Source organism: Pezoporus flaviventris, unplaced genomic scaffold (genome assembly GCF_033815535.1).
Source record: "Pezoporus flaviventris isolate CSIRO_AGI_PZ_B2104156 unplaced genomic scaffold, CSIRO_AGI_Pfla_v1 ptg000113l, whole genome shotgun sequence".
In the NCBI taxonomy this organism is placed as follows: Eukaryota; Metazoa; Chordata; class Aves; order Psittaciformes; family Psittacidae; genus Pezoporus; species Pezoporus flaviventris.
The window spans coordinates 2067766-2086852 of record NW_026892661.1 but is presented as its reverse complement, the minus strand read 5'-3'; the positions used below and the strand labels follow the sequence as shown (position 1 = coordinate 2086852).

Below are 19087 nucleotides of genomic sequence, written 5' to 3'. Positions count from 1 at the left end.
AAAAGGGCAGCGACAAAAGCTGTTGCAGGACAGTTCCTGCTCACGACCGCGTTGTCGTGCGCGTTCTTCCCGCACTTCCACTCCTCGCTCGCTCTTGCCCCGATGGTCCTTCCACGCTCGACGGACCCCTCCGCCAGCAGCCGCTGCAGGGGCCAGAGGAGGCAGTCAGGGCCGAGCAGTCCCCGCTGCTCCGCCGGCCCCGCAGCATACGCCCCCCCCTCCCCACCCCCCCCCCACCCCCCTACCCCCCCCCCCCCCCCCAAACACCTCGGCATTCGCCTTTTCTCACCGGAGCGAGGTTCCGGGGCTCCGCCGGCGTTGGAGGCGTGCTCGGAGGCGGCACCCTGGGCACGCGCTGCTGGGCGTGCAAAGCAGCGGCTGGAGGGGGCGGCCCTGGTCCCCAAGCCCCTCTGGGGCTCCCTCTCTCCCGTTCAGGGACACCCTGACCCGCACCCCACTAGGGGGGCGGTCACCCCACGCAGGCTGCCAGCTGCGCGCTCTGTAGAGTGCGGGGCAGTTCCTGCCCTAGGGGCAGCGGAATCGCTGGAAGCTCTGGCAAGGGCAGGTCCCGGGAGGGGCGGGGGGCTTGGGCAGAACCTCCCGAAGTGGGTCTCTCCCCCCACCCTCGGGAGAAGCTGTCGCTTTAACGCCGAGCAGCTGGTTGCAAACGGGGTGGTGTTTGAGGCGGGCAAGCGCCGCTGGCCACCCTCGACCTGCTCCCATCCCACCCTCCTCGCCGTGCCCTAGGCCGCTCGGTCTCTGCTCTCAGGCCCAGGACTCTGGACAAACAAAAGCAGGGATGTTCCTCCGGGGCGGGCGCCCCCCGGTCCACCGGGCGGAGGAGTGGGCAGAGGCTCCCCGGTTCCTTGGCAGCAGCCCCCGGAGGAGAAGGTTAAACAGAGGCATCCCTCGCGTGTGGAACTGCAAGGAAAGAGCGAGCCGGAGGAGAAGCAGCGGGCTGAAGAAGGGCCCAGAGAAAGGCACTCCGGGCAAAGGGACGGTCCCTGTCACCGGGGCTGCAGTCACACTACAGCATCCTTAGTGCTTTGGGGAGGGTCTTTATGGGTGTGGGGGAGGTACTTGGCTCAGGGCCGTTCCCTGGCGGTTTAGAAGCCATTCCAGTTCTGGCGTGAGAAGACACAGATTCCGAATTGTTGCCCCTGCAAGGTTGGGGCCAGGGACACCCGCCTGCTTACAGGGGGGCCCTCCCAGCACTCCCACTGGGAGCAGGGGACACTCACAGCCCTCCTTACAGGGTGGCTCCCCTCACCTCAGCGCTCCCAACAAGCCCCACGGAGCCTGAGGCTCCGACCTGCGCCCGACTTACGGGCGGGCCTCGTGGCTGCAGCACATCATCATCATCGTCACCATCATCATCTTGTACTTCTGCAGGAGCCCAGCGAGCGACCTCGACCCCAAGCAGGGGGAGGTCAGCCCAGCCAAAGGTGGGCCGGCGCCCTCTGAAGGGCGAGGGAGGGTTCGTTCCTGTGGGCTGGCTAAAACAGCGTCCCAAGCCCTGCTTAAAGCGAGCTGGGGCTGCTCCAGGGGACAGAGGGCTCCACCGATTATTGTGGCTGTGCGTGGAAGCCCGAGAGCTTCAACACGCCAAGGGGCAAATGCTGTGACACGCCCTGACAACAGGGGGTCACGCTGGCGGGTCACCAGCGGGACAGGCAGCCACGCAGGCAGAGACCCAGGTCCTGACTGCAGGCGGGTCGCATTGCCCGCACCACGACTAAGCGGCTTGGTGCCGTCCTTGGAAAGAAGGGGCGAGTCCAGACCGTCCCTCCGCTCACGGACTCAGAGGGGGGCCCCCTGTTACTGCACAGAGCCCGGCTCTCCCGGGAAGTTCAGGCTAAGTACGCTGCAGCTATTTTAACAAGGGCCTAAACAAGCTCATTCTCCTGCTCATGCACACGCACGCAAAGACACGCACGCAATCGCAGACACAAACAAGGAAAGAAGTTCCACAAAGGGAGCGTGGGCCCCGTGCAGCCAATGCCTGGGGAGTCACCCTACTTGCGAGCAGGAGAGGAGAGCCTCGGACCGGGCCCGGGGCTGCGTGGAAGCCGGAGAGCTTCAACACGCCAAGGGGAAAACGCTGTGACACGCCCTGACAACAGGGGGTCACGCTGGGTAGGCCACCAGCGGGCAGAAAGCTGCTGGGGCAGGGAAACGGCCCTCCCCTGCTTACAGGGTGGCCTAGGGGTCCAGAGAGCTCCATTTCCCCCTCGGGTGCGGGGACGGTGGCTCTCACCCTCCTTACAGGGTTGCCACGCTCTCTGGGCAGCCAAACCGTGGGGCATCGTGGCAAAAGGCCAAAGACTCCAGCCGTGTTTACAGGGAGATCACGCAGCGCACCGCCAGTCAAAGGTGTTGGCAGCGCTCTTGTGTTCAGCCCACCGCCCCTCGTCTAGCTCACCCGTGGTGCTCACTGGCACCGTTCCACACAATGTTCTTGTCCTGGGACGGCTGCCAAGGAAGTGAGGGCTCAAGCAAAAACCAGGTCCCCCGCCCGGGGGAGTGAGGGACATCAACCTCAGAGGAAGGTCCCAGACAGGTTCGCCCCAGCCTCCCACCTTCCCCACTAGTGTCCACCCTCCTAAACTGCCCCAGGTACTGAGAGCAGAGAGAAAGAAGCCCAGGGCAGGGCACGCCCAACCACACATCTCAGCCCCGTGCCTCTGAAAGGTCAGGGACAGAAACACCCATTTGATTAAAGGGGTCCCTCCCTACACCTCCCGCCCAGCAGAGGGGCCACACACAGCCCTTCTTACAGGGCGGTCCCCCTCAGCTCAGCACTCCCAACAAGCCCCACGGAGCCCGAGTTACGGGCTGGCTAACCCGGCTGCAGCACAACGCCCCATATTCAGGAGCTCCTCTTCCCCCCACCCCAGGCTGCGGAGATGGTGGCTCTCCCCCTGCTTACAAGGTTGCCCCTCTCTCCGGGAAGGCTACCCACCCACGGAGCAACATGGCAAAAGCAAAGACCCCAACCCTGGTGACAAGGAGGGCACCCAGCTCAAAGCCAGCCAGGGCACCCCAAAGGTGCCACTGACGCCCTTGTGTGACCCCAGCCCCCGTGACAAGGAGGTCCCTGTGCCCAGAGTGCCTTTCACTTTCCTCCTCTTCAGCCTCCCGGGCTTCCCCTCTCCGCTCCTCTTCAGTCTCCCGGGCTTCCCCTCTCCGCTCCTCTTCAGTCTCCCGGGCTTCCCCTCTCCGCTCCTCTTCAGGGTCCTGGGCTGAAGGCGCTCTTGCCTATCACTGCCACACGACGGACGCCGCCTCTGTCTGCTCCGGAGACCGGTGCGAAGGCAGGAGAGCGCGGTCAGGGACGAGAGGGACCGGGAGCTCCCCACAGCCCCGCCCGGCCCCGTGGGAACTGTCCCCAGCACCACCGGCCCCGCCGTCCTCCCACACCTACTCCCGACTCCCTCCCTCTGCCCCCCGCCCCCCCCACCTCCCACCCGGTAAACGCTCACCTATCAGCTCCTCTCACGGGATGGGTGCTCCGGGGCTCCCTGCAGGGACGAGGGTGAAGAGCTCTCTGCTGCTCCGGGCCGCTCCAGGCGGAGACTGGATCCTCCGTGGTCCTGCTGCACCCCCTGCAGCGATGCCTGCGCGCGCCTCCCGGGAAGGCGCACAGCCCAGCCCGGCCGGCGGGACCCGACCGCCGCCAGCCCGCGCCGGGGCGGACGCGGACCCTTCCCTGACAACACCGCTTCCCACCCGCCCCGAGGCAATTACAGACCCTTCCCCACCAAGACAACGGCTCCGGCTCCATCTATCGTGAGGCAATTACAGACCCCCTCCCCACCAAGACATCAGCACCGACTCCCCTCTATCCTGAGGCATTTACAGACCCTTCCCCACCAAGACGACGGCACCGGCTCCCATCTATCCTGAGGCAATTACAGACCCCCTCCCGACCAAGACATCGGCACCGGCTCCCCTCTATCCTGAGGCAATTACAGACCCTTCCCCCCAAGACAACAGCACCGGCTCCCCTCTATCCTGAGGCAATTACAGACCCTTCCCCCCCAAGACGACGGCACCGGCTCCCCTCTATCCTGAGGCAATTACAGACCCCTCCCCACCAAGACATCAGCACCGGCTCCTATCCCTCCTGAGGCAATTACAGACCCTTCCCCCCCCAACGACGACGGCGGCACCAGCTCCCCTCTATCCTGAGAGAATTACAGATCCCTCCCCCCAAGACGACGGCACCGGCTCCCCTCTATCCTGAGGCAATTACAGACCCTTCCCCACCAAGACGACGGCACCGGCTCCCATTTATCCTGAGGCAATTACAGACCCCTCCCACCAAGACGACGGCACCGGCTCCCCTCTATCCTGAGGCAATTACAGACCCTTCCCCACCAGAAGACGACGGCACCGGCTCCCATTTATCCTGAGGCAATTACAGACCCCTCCCCACCAAGACGACGGCACCGGCTCCCCTCTATCCTGAGGCAATTACAGACCCCTCCCCACCAAGACATCAGCACCGGCTCCTATCCCTCCTGAGGCAATTACAGACCCTTCCCCCCCCCAAAGACGACGGCACCGGCTCCCTCTATCCTGAGGCAATTACAGACCCTTCCCCCCCAAGACGACGGCACCGGCTCCCATCTATCCTGAGGCAATTACAGACCCCCTCCCACCAAGACATCAGCACCGGCTCCCCTCTATCCTGAGGCGATTACAGACCCTTCCCCACCAAGACGACCGCACCGGCTCCCATTTATCCTGAGGCAATTACAGACCCCTCCCCACCAAGACGACGGCACCGGCTCCCCTCTATCCTGAGGCAATTACAGACCCTCCCCCACAAGACGACGGCACCGATTCCCTCCCATCCCGAGGCGATCACTACCCTTTCCCCGGCGGCACCGGCTCCCGTCCCGTCCCCCGGCGGGTCCCGCTCCCGTCTGCCTCAGACGCCCCCTCAGCCCCCTGAGGTAAATGCGCGCTCCCGCTCTTCCCGCCCACGCGCGAGGCGCCCCTGAGGTGAGGGGGCACGAGCCCGGCGCGTGCAGCATCCCCTCCACTTTCCCGCCTTCCCGCGAGGCGCCCGGGGCTGCAGCACGCGCTGGGCTCGTGGCTCACCGCACAGTACCACGACCCCGCCTACGCAGCACAAACCCACCCCTCTCCCCTTCCGGCCCCAGGGGCGGTCCTTTTAAACCCCTAAAAGCCCTGCAGCTGGGAGCGATGGGCGCTGCGGAGCACCTGGTGTCGAGGACCGCATTTCCCCATCAATACAAGGCACAGGCAGTGCTCAATCACCCGAAACCAACACACACCTCTCTATCGAACAGTAACACCCAAGTGCTGGTTTATCTCCTTCCGGAGGAGCAGCTGCATCTCCGCCACCAGCTGACGGCTCAGGGCCTTGTCGCAGGACTGAAAGGTCAGCCTGTAGCAGAAGCTCCTCCGTCCTGTCTCTGACTGCTGGAAACTGTCGATTAACTGGATGGACGTGACCGTTTCACACGACACCTGCCTGGCAATGGTGTGAAAAGCAACTTCATCGAACTGTTCCCCATCAGGAACCCAAAAGCTGACATCATGCACATAGGAAGGTGGATAGAGAGAAAAACTCTTGAATAGCCTTAATTCTCCTCTAGGAAATTGATGGAGGAACCGATTGTCTGATGTCCAGAGCATTCGCCAATCACATATTCCACAGATCAGCATGGCTAGGAGGTCAAGATTCAATGAAGCAAAGACAATAACCAGTTCACTGCCTACTAGTTCATAATGAGCTGTCCTTATAACTCCCACACAGGAGCCCTTGTCATGGGAGCCTGAAGTATCTGTCTCCACACAGATTAAGTACTGAATTTTACTAAGCCGAGTTTCAAAAGCAGCAAAGTCATTTAGCTCAGTTGTTTCAAAGCTCATTGCTTCCTGCAGGCTGATACTCAGTTTAAAGCTGGAAACGGTCTGGTGAAGAGAATGTATGCTAGTTTTAATGTTATCCACCAACATCTGGATATAGCTTTTCTCTGTGCCTCTGTTAATGGCGCTTACAAAAAACATCTCATGAAAAACAGGCATTGAGTGAGGAGTGATAAAACACCTCCTGAAAACCAGCCCAGAAAGAACATAAAGTGTCTCTGGGAGAAAAGCTCCTCTTTGTCCTACTGCCTGAGCATAAGGTAGAAGGGAAGGTCTAAGATAATACTGCTTTGAAATGTGGCATCCCTCTTGTACATCCACCCAGCCATTCTTATCTGCATCCCTGCAAAAATCAACATGGTGAAATGAAACTGCATTTGCCAGTCCATTAGACATTTCTTCAGTGCTTGGAGTCTCCTCTGGGTTCAGAATGATCCAAAAGATATTTGAGTCACAGACACCATTGAGTTGACCTTGGTGGAGCAGAGGAAGGCAGGAGTCAATGTTTTGTAACGGAAAGGCTTGGCAAAGCTCTGCAGTGAGCTTCTCCTTTACTGTCCGTACTGGATGATTTGAATTTGGTTCTAGGAAACCCCTGTGAAAAATAAAAGTGTGAATTACACACACCACTAAACAGATTTCCCTGAGATACCTTCCTGTGATCATAATTTGAGCCCAGCAACTTACCCAAAACAGTCTCAGATATAAAGGTTTCTAATAATTACCCAAACAAGCCAAGTCTTTCATCAGAAGTGTTGAAATGGCTCACACGTTTTCAGGACAGTGGTGGTTGTCTCCATGTTACAATCAAGAACTAATTGCACTTTCACTGGTAAAAAAGGAATGAGACTTAACAGTCAGGATCACCACTGCCACTCAGCACAGGCATTACCAGACTACAGCAGTGAATCAAATTCAGTTTACAAAGCCTGGCAAATTATTACAGGAAGGGAGGTATTTGTAAACAAAGGGGTGTTTTGTAAATACCAGTCCTTTTCACTCCAACAACAAACAGAGCACCTCTTTAACACAGGCTAAAGGCATGTTTATTCATCAGAAAAGAAACTTTCACACAGCTGGCTGATTTACCTTATTAGTTTGTAGAACTCTAGCATGGAACAAAGCTGGTAAGGCGTGAAGCCACAGGTAAGCATAGGAGCGGATGGCATAGGCTGGAGAGTATTCCCATGTCTGAAACCCCTTTCCATAAACGAAGTAGTGCGTCTACAATTCAGATTAAACAAACACGCATTACACAGAGCAGACAGGGTTTGCATTCCTCACCATGAATCCCTAAGAAAATTTCTCTGAAACGCAGAGATTAGCGCAAGGTTCAAGATAAATCTGCATTTGCACAGCCAGCTACAAACTCTCAAGTATCTCGGAGGAGACAAAGCCACTTACCGGTTCCCAATAGTTAAAGGTCTCATCGCAGTCAGAGATGTTGCTTAAGAGAGCTGCACAGAACCTGGCTGAAATGAGACACTTAAAAGCCGTTGATCCTTCAGGAGCCCAAACTTGTCCTGCTTTGCTCCCAGGTGATCTAGTCCAAAGAGAAAAGTACAGATACACACCTAGAAGACCCGGCAACTAGCTCAAGACTAACAATGCGATGCAGAACTAACAAAGAGATGCAGAACAGACAAGCGTATCTGCATCTCTGTCACCTAAGTATCTTTCATTCACTCCTTTCTTTGGGGGTTACCGGTTCCGTGCCAAGGAAGAACCATCTTCCACCCCACACCATAACGGAACAAGGGCCCTGGGTGCTTAACGCACGGCAGCAGGACAGCCCCCAGGGTCTGCCCTCCTCCCACCACCAAGGCCACGCAGAGCTACCACAGGCAGGGGAGGAACTCCACCGACAGGACGCCGGGGAGATCCCATTCCCCCGGCACACACGGAGCCGGCTGGGCACGCACCAGCCCCTGCAGGGGGCTCGCTCCGGGCCCTTTCAGGACGCAAAGACCAGGAAGTAGCTGGGCGGGAGCTCGCAGCGGCAGCGGCCGCGGCCGCGGCCCCGGCCCCGCCGGCGACTGGGGATGCCGCTGCGAACCCGCCCACGACAGGCGGCCGCGCGCACCGCCCGGCTGCAGGGGTACGCGCCCGGCGCCCACCGCGTCCCGGCCCCGCCTCGCCGCGGACTCCCCCCTCCCGACGCCGGCCCCGGCACCTACTCCAAGCGGGCTTCCTCCGTGACCGCGGCCTCCGACCGCGGCCGGGCCGCCTCCCCGCCACCTCCAGCTCGCAGCCGCTGCCGAGCCCCCTTGGCGGCCATGCCGAGAACGGGAAGCCGAGAACCCCCGCTACCTGGCCCGAGCGAACGGAACGACAGCGCTGCCGAAGCCGCCGGCCGCCATGCCGGGTGTGGGCACGGGCGCGCGCCTCCACGCCGCCTGCGCGGGCCGCCGTCAGCTCGCTCCGCCGGAGTGCGGAGCGCGCCCCGCAGCAGAGGAAGCGGAGCCGGAACACGGCTATGGTAGCCGCCGGTCGCCCCTTCCCACGACTGCGAGACGGCAGCAGCCCCGCGGCGGTGGATGCTCCCGAGGGCATACCTCCCCGTCCCTGCCCGGGCGAACTCGGGCAGGACAGTAGCCAAACAGACAGGAGACGGTTGGAGAAAGCGCTTTATTGGGTAACCGCCGCAGTAAATAGCTGGGAAAAGGGCAGCGACAAAAGCTGTTGCAGGACAGTTCCTGCTCACGACCGCGTTGTCGTGCGCGTTCTTCCCGCACTTCCACTCCTCGCTCGCTCTTGCCCCGATGGTCCTTCCACGCTCGACGGACCCCTCCGCCAGCAGCCGCTGCAGGGGCCAGAGGAGGCAGTCAGGGCCGAGCAGTCCCCGCTGCTCCGCCGGCCCCGCAGCATACGCCCCCCCCTCCCCACCCCCCCCCCACCCCCCTACCCCCCCCCCCCCCCCCAAACACCTCGGCATTCGCCTTTTCTCACCGGAGCGAGGTTCCGGGGCTCCGCCGGCGTTGGAGGCGTGCTCGGAGGCGGCACCCTGGGCACGCGCTGCTGGGCGTGCAAAGCAGCGGCTGGAGGGGGCGGCCCTGGTCCCCAAGCCCCTCTGGGGCTCCCTCTCTCCCGTTCAGGGACACCCTGACCCGCACCCCACTAGGGGGGCGGTCACCCCACGCAGGCTGCCAGCTGCGCGCTCTGTAGAGTGCGGGGCAGTTCCTGCCCTAGGGGCAGCGGAATCGCTGGAAGCTCTGGCAAGGGCAGGTCCCGGGAGGGGCGGGGGGCTTGGGCAGAACCTCCCGAAGTGGGTCTCTCCCCCCACCCTCGGGAGAAGCTGTCGCTTTAACGCCGAGCAGCTGGTTGCAAACGGGGTGGTGTTTGAGGCGGGCAAGCGCCGCTGGCCACCCTCGACCTGCTCCCATCCCACCCTCCTCGCCGTGCCCTAGGCCGCTCGGTCTCTGCTCTCAGGCCCAGGACTCTGGACAAACAAAAGCAGGGATGTTCCTCCGGGGCGGGCGCCCCCCGGTCCACCGGGCGGAGGAGTGGGCAGAGGCTCCCCGGTTCCTTGGCAGCAGCCCCCGGAGGAGAAGGTTAAACAGAGGCATCCCTCGCGTGTGGAACTGCAAGGAAAGAGCGAGCCGGAGGAGAAGCAGCGGGCTGAAGAAGGGCCCAGAGAAAGGCACTCCGGGCAAAGGGACGGTCCCTGTCACCGGGGCTGCAGTCACACTACAGCATCCTTAGTGCTTTGGGGAGGGTCTTTATGGGTGTGGGGGAGGTACTTGGCTCAGGGCCGTTCCCTGGCGGTTTAGAAGCCATTCCAGTTCTGGCGTGAGAAGACACAGATTCCGAATTGTTGCCCCTGCAAGGTTGGGGCCAGGGACACCCGCCTGCTTACAGGGGGGCCCTCCCAGCACTCCCACTGGGAGCAGGGGACACTCACAGCCCTCCTTACAGGGTGGCTCCCCTCACCTCAGCGCTCCCAACAAGCCCCACGGAGCCTGAGGCTCCGACCTGCGCCCGACTTACGGGCGGGCCTCGTGGCTGCAGCACATCATCATCATCGTCACCATCATCATCTTGTACTTCTGCAGGAGCCCAGCGAGCGACCTCGACCCCAAGCAGGGGGAGGTCAGCCCAGCCAAAGGTGGGCCGGCGCCCTCTGAAGGGCGAGGGAGGGTTCGTTCCTGTGGGCTGGCTAAAACAGCGTCCCAAGCCCTGCTTAAAGCGAGCTGGGGCTGCTCCAGGGGACAGAGGGCTCCACCGATTATTGTGGCTGTGCGTGGAAGCCCGAGAGCTTCAACACGCCAAGGGGCAAATGCTGTGACACGCCCTGACAACAGGGGGTCACGCTGGCGGGTCACCAGCGGGACAGGCAGCCACGCAGGCAGAGACCCAGGTCCTGACTGCAGGCGGGTCGCATTGCCCGCACCACGACTAAGCGGCTTGGTGCCGTCCTTGGAAAGAAGGGGCGAGTCCAGACCGTCCCTCCGCTCACGGACTCAGAGGGGGGCCCCCTGTTACTGCACAGAGCCCGGCTCTCCCGGGAAGTTCAGGCTAAGTACGCTGCAGCTATTTTAACAAGGGCCTAAACAAGCTCATTCTCCTGCTCATGCACACGCACGCAAAGACACGCACGCAATCGCAGACACAAACAAGGAAAGAAGTTCCACAAAGGGAGCGTGGGCCCCGTGCAGCCAATGCCTGGGGAGTCACCCTACTTGCGAGCAGGAGAGGAGAGCCTCGGACCGGGCCCGGGGCTGCGTGGAAGCCGGAGAGCTTCAACACGCCAAGGGGAAAACGCTGTGACACGCCCTGACAACAGGGGGTCACGCTGGGTAGGCCACCAGCGGGCAGAAAGCTGCTGGGGCAGGGAAACGGCCCTCCCCTGCTTACAGGGTGGCCTAGGGGTCCAGAGAGCTCCATTTCCCCCTCGGGTGCGGGGACGGTGGCTCTCACCCTCCTTACAGGGTTGCCACGCTCTCTGGGCAGCCAAACCGTGGGGCATCGTGGCAAAAGGCCAAAGACTCCAGCCGTGTTTACAGGGAGATCACGCAGCGCACCGCCAGTCAAAGGTGTTGGCAGCGCTCTTGTGTTCAGCCCACCGCCCCTCGTCTAGCTCACCCGTGGTGCTCACTGGCACCGTTCCACACAATGTTCTTGTCCTGGGACGGCTGCCAAGGAAGTGAGGGCTCAAGCAAAAACCAGGTCCCCCGCCCGGGGGAGTGAGGGACATCAACCTCAGAGGAAGGTCCCAGACAGGTTCGCCCCAGCCTCCCACCTTCCCCACTAGTGTCCACCCTCCTAAACTGCCCCAGGTACTGAGAGCAGAGAGAAAGAAGCCCAGGGCAGGGCACGCCCAACCACACATCTCAGCCCCGTGCCTCTGAAAGGTCAGGGACAGAAACACCCATTTGATTAAAGGGGTCCCTCCCTACACCTCCCGCCCAGCAGAGGGGCCACACACAGCCCTTCTTACAGGGCGGTCCCCCTCAGCTCAGCACTCCCAACAAGCCCCACGGAGCCCGAGTTACGGGCTGGCTAACCCGGCTGCAGCACAACGCCCCATATTCAGGAGCTCCTCTTCCCCCCACCCCAGGCTGCGGAGATGGTGGCTCTCCCCCTGCTTACAAGGTTGCCCCTCTCTCCGGGAAGGCTACCCACCCACGGAGCAACATGGCAAAAGCAAAGACCCCAACCCTGGTGACAAGGAGGGCACCCAGCTCAAAGCCAGCCAGGGCACCCCAAAGGTGCCACTGACGCCCTTGTGTGACCCCAGCCCCCGTGACAAGGAGGTCCCTGTGCCCAGAGTGCCTTTCACTTTCCTCCTCTTCAGCCTCCCGGGCTTCCCCTCTCCGCTCCTCTTCAGTCTCCCGGGCTTCCCCTCTCCGCTCCTCTTCAGGGTCCTGGGCTGAAGGCGCTCTTGCCTATCACTGCCACACGACGGACGCCGCCTCTGTCTGCTCCGGAGACCGGTGCGAAGGCAGGAGAGCGCGGTCAGGGACGAGAGGGACCGGGAGCTCCCCACAGCCCCGCCCGGCCCCGTGGGAACTGTCCCCAGCACCACCGGCCCCGCCGTCCTCCCACACCTACTCCCGACTCCCCTCCCTCTGCCCCCCGCCCCCCCCACCTCCCACCCGGTAAACGCTCACCTATCAGCTCCTCTCACGGGATGGGTGCTCCGGGGCTCCCTGCAGGGACGAGGGTGAAGAGCTCTCTGCTGCTCCGGGCCGCTCCAGGCGGAGACTGGATCCTCCGTGGTCCTGCTGCACCCCCTGCAGCGATGCCTGCGCGCGCCTCCCGGGAAGGCGCACAGCCCAGCCCGGCCGGCGGGACCCGACCGCCGCCAGCCCGCGCCGGGGCGGACGCGGACCCTTCCCTGACAACACCGCTTCCCACCCGCCCCGAGGCAATTACAGACCCTTCCCCACCAAGACAACGGCTCCGGCTCCATCTATCGTGAGGCAATTACAGACCCCCTCCCCACCAAGACATCAGCACCGACTCCCCTCTATCCTGAGGCATTTACAGACCCTTCCCCACCAAGACGACGGCACCGGCTCCCATCTATCCTGAGGCAATTACAGACCCCCTCCCGACCAAGACATCGGCACCGGCTCCCCTCTATCCTGAGGCAATTACAGACCCTTCCCCCCCAAGACAACAGCACCGGCTCCCCTCTATCCTGAGGCAATTACAGACCCTTCCCCCCCAAGACGACGGCACCGGCTCCCCTCTATCCTGAGGCAATTACAGACCCCTCCCCACCAAGACATCAGCACCGGCTCCTATCCCTCCTGAGGCAATTACAGACCCTTCCCCCCCCAACGACGACGGCGGCACCAGCTCCCCTCTATCCTGAGAGAATTACAGATCCCTCCCCCCCAAGACGACGGCACCGGCTCCCCTCTATCCTGAGGCAATTACAGACCCTTCCCCACCAAGACGACGGCACCGGCTCCCATTTATCCTGAGGCAATTACAGACCCCTCCCCACCAAGACGACGGCACCGGCTCCCCTCTATCCTGAGGCAATTACAGACCCTTCCCCACCAAGACGACGGCACCGGCTCCCATTTATCCTGAGGCAATTACAGACCCCTCCCCACCAAGACGACGGCACCGGCTCCCCTCTATCCTGAGGCAATTACAGACCCCTCCCCACCAAGACATCAGCACCGGCTCCTATCCCTCCTGAGGCAATTACAGACCCTTCCCCCCCCAAGACGACGGCACCGGCTCCCCTCTATCCTGAGGCAATTACAGACCCTTCCCCCCCAAGACGACGGCACCGGCTCCCATCTATCCTGAGGCAATTACAGACCCCCTCCCCACCAAGACATCAGCACCGGCTCCCCTCTATCCTGAGGCGATTACAGACCCTTCCCCACCAAGACGACCGCACCGGCTCCCATTTATCCTGAGGCAATTACAGACCCCTCCCCACCAAGACGACGGCACCGGCTCCCCTCTATCCTGAGGCAATTACAGACCCTCCCCCACAAGACGACGGCACCGATTCCCTCCCATCCCGAGGCGATCACTACCCTTTCCCCGGCGGCACCGGCTCCCGTCCCGTCCCCCGGCGGGTCCCGCTCCCGTCTGCCTCAGACGCCCCCTCAGCCCCCTGAGGTAAATGCGCGCTCCCGCTCTTCCCGCCCACGCGCGAGGCGCCCCTGAGGTGAGGGGGCACGAGCCCGGCGCGTGCAGCATCCCCTCCACTTTCCCGCCTTCCCGCGAGGCGCCCGGGGCTGCAGCACGCGCTGGGCTCGTGGCTCACCGCACAGTACCACGACCCCGCCTACGCAGCACAAACCCACCCCTCTCCCCTTCCGGCCCCAGGGGCGGTCCTTTTAAACCCCTAAAAGCCCTGCAGCTGGGAGCGATGGGCGCTGCGGAGCACCTGGTGTCGAGGACCGCATTTCCCCATCAATACAAGGCACAGGCAGTGCTCAATCACCCGAAACCAACACACACCTCTCTATCGAACAGTAACACCCAAGTGCTGGTTTATCTCCTTCCGGAGGAGCAGCTGCATCTCCGCCACCAGCTGACGGCTCAGGGCCTTGTCGCAGGACTGAAAGGTCAGCCTGTAGCAGAAGCTCCTCCGTCCTGTCTCTGACTGCTGGAAACTGTCGATTAACTGGATGGACGTGACCGTTTCACACGACACCTGCCTGGCAATGGTGTGAAAAGCAACTTCATCGAACTGTTCCCCATCAGGAACCCAAAAGCTGACATCATGCACATAGGAAGGTGGATAGAGAGAAAAACTCTTGAATAGCCTTAATTCTCCTCTAGGAAATTGATGGAGGAACCGATTGTCTGATGTCCAGAGCATTCGCCAATCACATATTCCACAGATCAGCATGGCTAGGAGGTCAAGATTCAATGAAGCAAAGACAATAACCAGTTCACTGCCTACTAGTTCATAATGAGCTGTCCTTATAACTCCCACACAGGAGCCCTTGTCATGGGAGCCTGAAGTATCTGTCTCCACACAGATTAAGTACTGAATTTTACTAAGCCGAGTTTCAAAAGCAGCAAAGTCATTTAGCTCAGTTGTTTCAAAGCTCATTGCTTCCTGCAGGCTGATACTCAGTTTAAAGCTGGAAACGGTCTGGTGAAGAGAATGTATGCTAGTTTTAATGTTATCCACCAACATCTGGATATAGCTTTTCTCTGTGCCTCTGTTAATGGCGCTTACAAAAAACATCTCATGAAAAACAGGCATTGAGTGAGGAGTGATAAAACACCTCCTGAAAACCAGCCCAGAAAGAACATAAAGTGTCTCTGGGAGAAAAGCTCCTCTTTGTCCTACTGCCTGAGCATAAGGTAGAAGGGAAGGTCTAAGATAATACTGCTTTGAAATGTGGCATCCCTCTTGTACATCCACCCAGCCATTCTTATCTGCATCCCTGCAAAAATCAACATGGTGAAATGAAACTGCATTTGCCAGTCCATTAGACATTTCTTCAGTGCTTGGAGTCTCCTCTGGGTTCAGAATGATCCAAAAGATATTTGAGTCACAGACACCATTGAGTTGACCTTGGTGGAGCAGAGGAAGGCAGGAGTCAATGTTTTGTAACGGAAAGGCTTGGCAAAGCTCTGCAGTGAGCTTCTCCTTTACTGTCCGTACTGGATGATTTGAATTTGGTTCTAGGAAACCCCTGTGAAAAATAAAAGTGTGAATTACACACACCACTAAACAGATTTCCCTGAGATACCTTCCTGTGATCATAATTTGAGCCCAGCAACTTACCCAAAACAGTCTCAGATATAAAGGTTTCTAATAATTACCCAAACAAGCCAAGTCTTTCATCAGAAGTGTTGAAATGGCTCACACATTTTCAGGACAGTGGTGGTTGTCTCCATGTTACAATCAAGAACTAATTCCACATTACCAGACTACGGCAGTGAATCAAATTTTGTTAGACTGGATAGCCTCTGAAGTACACAGTGGTTCATCTAAGAAGTTGGTATGTTTTAATCCTCCTAGCCTTAGTATTGTGGTATTAGCCAACACCAAGTCAGCTCCTCAATGTCTTCCATAATATAGTAAAAAAGATTAAAGTTTTCATCTTTATTTGTGCATTCAAGTATGCAGCGGCTTGGTCTCATTCACAAAGTTGTTATTTGTTCTGTAGACTTATTTTTAAGTAGGCCATAACCACAAGCCAACAGGAAGCAGACTTAAAGAAATGGAACAAGAAATTCTGTAAGGAAAGGAGGGAAAGTGAACCAACTCCATTTTATCTGACACCTATCCTAGTCATTCTCACTGAGAGCAGGAGTGTGTGTTACTGCCAAACAGAAACTAATTATAAAACTTACCTATTGATTTTATCCACTAGTACTTGTGGTACTTGAAAAGAAACTTTTCTGTTTTCCAGTTCTATTTCGCAGCTCATAGGTTTGAAATATGAAAGTGGCATGCTTCGTTTGAAAACATGGTTTAATGCACCCTCTACACAGAAAGATTTATCTTGACTCCTGACAATACACAAAAGCAGAGCACAGTCATTGATCACTTCCCATGCTTAATGTGTCACAACAGCTAACTCTGTGCAACACTAACATGCTTCTTGTTGAATCCCAGGTCTTGTTAAAAGGTGCTAAAATGCAACATTGCCTGGGAGAGTGGTCCAGCACTGGAATAAGCTACACAGAAAAGTTGTGCAGTCACCATCTCTGGAGACTGAATGGGGCTCTCAGTGATTTGCTGTACCTGGCTCTGCTTTCAGCTGTGGGGTGGGACTAGATGATTGTTGGAGGTCCCTGCCGACATCAACCATGCTGTGATTCTCTGACTGTCTGCTAAGCAGATACACGTTCCACAGCCATCCTCCCATCTCGAGGCCGAGATTCACATTTGTTCTCAAATGGGCCATTTTGACCTTTAAAATGCTAGAATAAATTTATTTTTTAAAGGGTACTTTGGCAAGAAGCTTGCACTTTATCTTGGCTAGTCTGTTCAGAGGCAAAAAAGAACTGTAGCTATTTTAAAGAAAATTAGAGGAAGTTCCTCTCTCCAACAAACAAGATACTAAAAGACCATACTAGTGCTAGGTATTATAAGAGCACAAATATCTTTTCAGTTTTGCCACATTTACCTGTAGCCTGTACACTTATATCCATGGATCGTCTCTGCTTTAAAAGGATGAACATTACTCAAGATAAATCCAGCTCCTGCTGCCACAGCCACTATTTGCCAGCTGTTGTGCCATTCTCTCCTTGGCTGATCAGCAGGTGTCCCACCCTGTCCATTACAAAGAGCCACATGGACCTCTCCCTCCTCTGATAGCACTTCTGCAGAGCTGGAAGGAAAGCCAGGAAACGAAAAAAAATCCTGCTATTACACCCAGAAGTCTTATAGTGTGAGAAAAACACACATAACACAGCTAGAAATCTGTATCATGGCACTTAATTAGCACAGAGCTATGTCTGCCTTACCTATGGAAGAAGTGCGCAAGAAGTTCTCTGTTCTTCACTACCCCAGCCTTTCTTCCACAGTGAGGGAAGTTGAAATGAATACAGTCAAATTCTCTTTTTCCTGGTAAAAAACAGTCCTTCAACTTGGTGCAGTCCACTGAGAACATAACTTCAGCTCCTTCAACAGTAATCGAAAAACAAGACTGATGTTAATCATTATGGAAAATGTTAAAAGAAGGTAGCAGTTAGCCCTCTAGTCCACTTTTAAGCATATCAGAGCAGCAGCTACCAGGCGTCTTCCCACCCGCGTATTAGGAAAACCACAAAGGCTAGGTTCCCTTTCCTCGCTTGCAGAGTCTTCTGCTGGCTACTTGTTTCAGTTCTGTTTCAGCCTGATTAGATCTTAGGGCAAATCGATTTGGACAATTCAAATTCCTCGTGGCAAAAGCAGTCGTCTTAGGTGCGTGGAGCGGTGAAGGGCTATAGAGTGACGGCACAGCTCCTGAGGAGGCAATGGGAGCGCCGGATCCTCGTTCTAAGGGAGGGATGCCGCCGCTCCAGAGCCTTGTCACGACAACAGCGGTTAGAGCTAAGGGCTGAGCACTATCGACACCGTTCCTCTCCCCGTCTCCTAGGACGCTGTGAGAAAGGACCACCGCCACCACCCTCCCTCCACAACGACGGGGGTGCGAACCCACCTTTCTCCCGCAGACGCTGGATGTTCTCCGCTGCTCCTCCACACCCGGACACCTCCTCTTCACTCCCGTAGCAAGTGGCCACAACGTGGGTTCCCTCGGCCCCGCACAGCGAGGCCGCGAAGGAGAAGTTGCCCTCCCCGATGAGCAGGATGCGGCGCACCGGCTCCATACCCGCTCTCCGCCCGGAGCCCGGCGCTGCCTCATGACGTTTCCGCCGGTCGCCTGCCGGTGGCATCAGGCCGCACCGTCGCTGGCCCCGGCGCGGCTCCGCAGGATGCGCTGCGGAAGCGGCTTCGCCACTCGGGCGCAGCCGGAGCCTCTGCGGCCATCTCCGGTTGCTTTGTGTGCAGCCGCTCCCCGACACGGACCCTCTGCACAGAGCCCAGATAGCTGCCGGCGCCCCAGGGGAGGCCAGCAGCTATAACTGAGAAGACGGTGTAGCTTCAGGACTGCGAGTTAGGGCTTGAGAGAGAACAGCAGTGCTTTACTGGCGCCTGTTCTATTTGTGAGCCCGCAGCTGCTGCAGAGGCCAAGGACAGTGTTTCAGGAGTCACAGTGGAAGGCTTAAAATTGTTCAAAAAGCAAGCTCCAACAGAGATACCGCCTGCAATGAGGTCTGAGGTCAGTTTGCCCATTAGGTCCCTGTGGCTTTGGCTCAATCACTTCGTTTCAAAGGGTGGGTAAGTTATTCTGAGATGTGTTCGGTGCTGAGAAATGCAGGATCAAAGCTTAGGGAAATAGACACCATACCATCCCCTACCCCCCCCCCCAAAAAAAAAAACCAAAAAACCCAAACCAAACCCCACAAACAAACAAACCCCAACCACCCAAACAAAAATCAACCAATCAAAAAAGCTTTTTGTCCTCAAGGAGGAGCACAGCTCTTCTCTGGTGCCCTCTGTCACACAGACAAGTATAGGAAGTCCCTCTCCAGTGACTGTGGGAGTAGAAGGGACAATATTCCATGTCATGTTAACTGCTGTTGAGATCTAAGATGATCCTAGGGACTTGTTGATTTCTCTTGCCAGATCATGCCCAAGATCTCTATGTACAACTCCCTCCATGGTCCTTAATGTATGCTACTGGCCTTGGGGAGCTGTGGATGGACTTGGGCAGCACTTATAAACTTTCCCAGTGTGGCTGGAAATGCACCACCAATGAAATGATTTATCAACAAAACCCTCGTGGGGTGAGGTTTTCAGTATATTCACTGAAACAACATTCTCTTCAGATTACCACAAGTCAAAGCACTGGAGAATAAAAAGTCCATGCACAGAACTGAAATACAGTCTGTTGGATCAGTAGTGTAGCTAAAGAAGAGCTTCTGAATGACATTTGTGCTTGGAGATGACAAGGTTGTTTTCTCATTGTTGAGTTGCACTCCTGTGCCATCACAGAACAGGTATTTCAAGTCATTCAGGGAGTGGTATTTGCATTTCAAGTATTCTTGTCTAGCTAACCTCATCACGTTTATCCCCAATGAACTTTCGCTCAAAAATCCTATTTCTTGCTCCCGAATTTGAGGCTAACAAAAGCCTACTCTATAGAAAAGATTTGTGTTTTGTACCGCTCAGCAATGTTTGCATAAGTCAGAT

The 19087-nt window shown here is 57.7% G+C and overlaps 2 protein-coding genes across 3 annotated transcripts; both read right to left on the bottom strand.

Moving 5' to 3' along the window:
* Positions 1-5309: 5309 nt before the first annotated feature.
* LOC133282066 (ferredoxin-fold anticodon-binding domain-containing protein 1-like) lies at positions 5310-6819 on the bottom strand. The gene has a single exon (XM_061478070.1). The coding sequence runs from the start codon at positions 6568-6570 to the stop codon at positions 5311-5313; it is 1260 nt and encodes a 419-aa protein (XP_061334054.1). The 5' UTR covers positions 6571-6819; the 3' UTR covers position 5310.
* Positions 6820-13842: 7023 nt separating this feature from the next.
* Positions 13843-17727, bottom strand: LOC133282040 (ferredoxin-fold anticodon-binding domain-containing protein 1-like). 2 transcript variants are annotated; one of them, XM_061478029.1, is made up of 5 exons: positions 17493-17727; positions 16816-16972; positions 16476-16679; positions 15697-15855; positions 13843-15032 (listed from the first exon to the last, which is right to left on the bottom strand). In XM_061478029.1, exons 1-5 carry the CDS (start codon positions 17725-17727, stop codon positions 13844-13846), a joined length of 1944 nt encoding a protein of 647 aa, XP_061334013.1. In that variant the 3' UTR covers position 13843. The 2 variants fall into 2 exon arrangements, with proteins under 2 accessions (XP_061334013.1, XP_061334014.1); XM_061478030.1 differs by having other exon boundaries at positions 16816-16915.
* Between the last annotated feature and the right edge of the window lie 1360 nt (positions 17728-19087).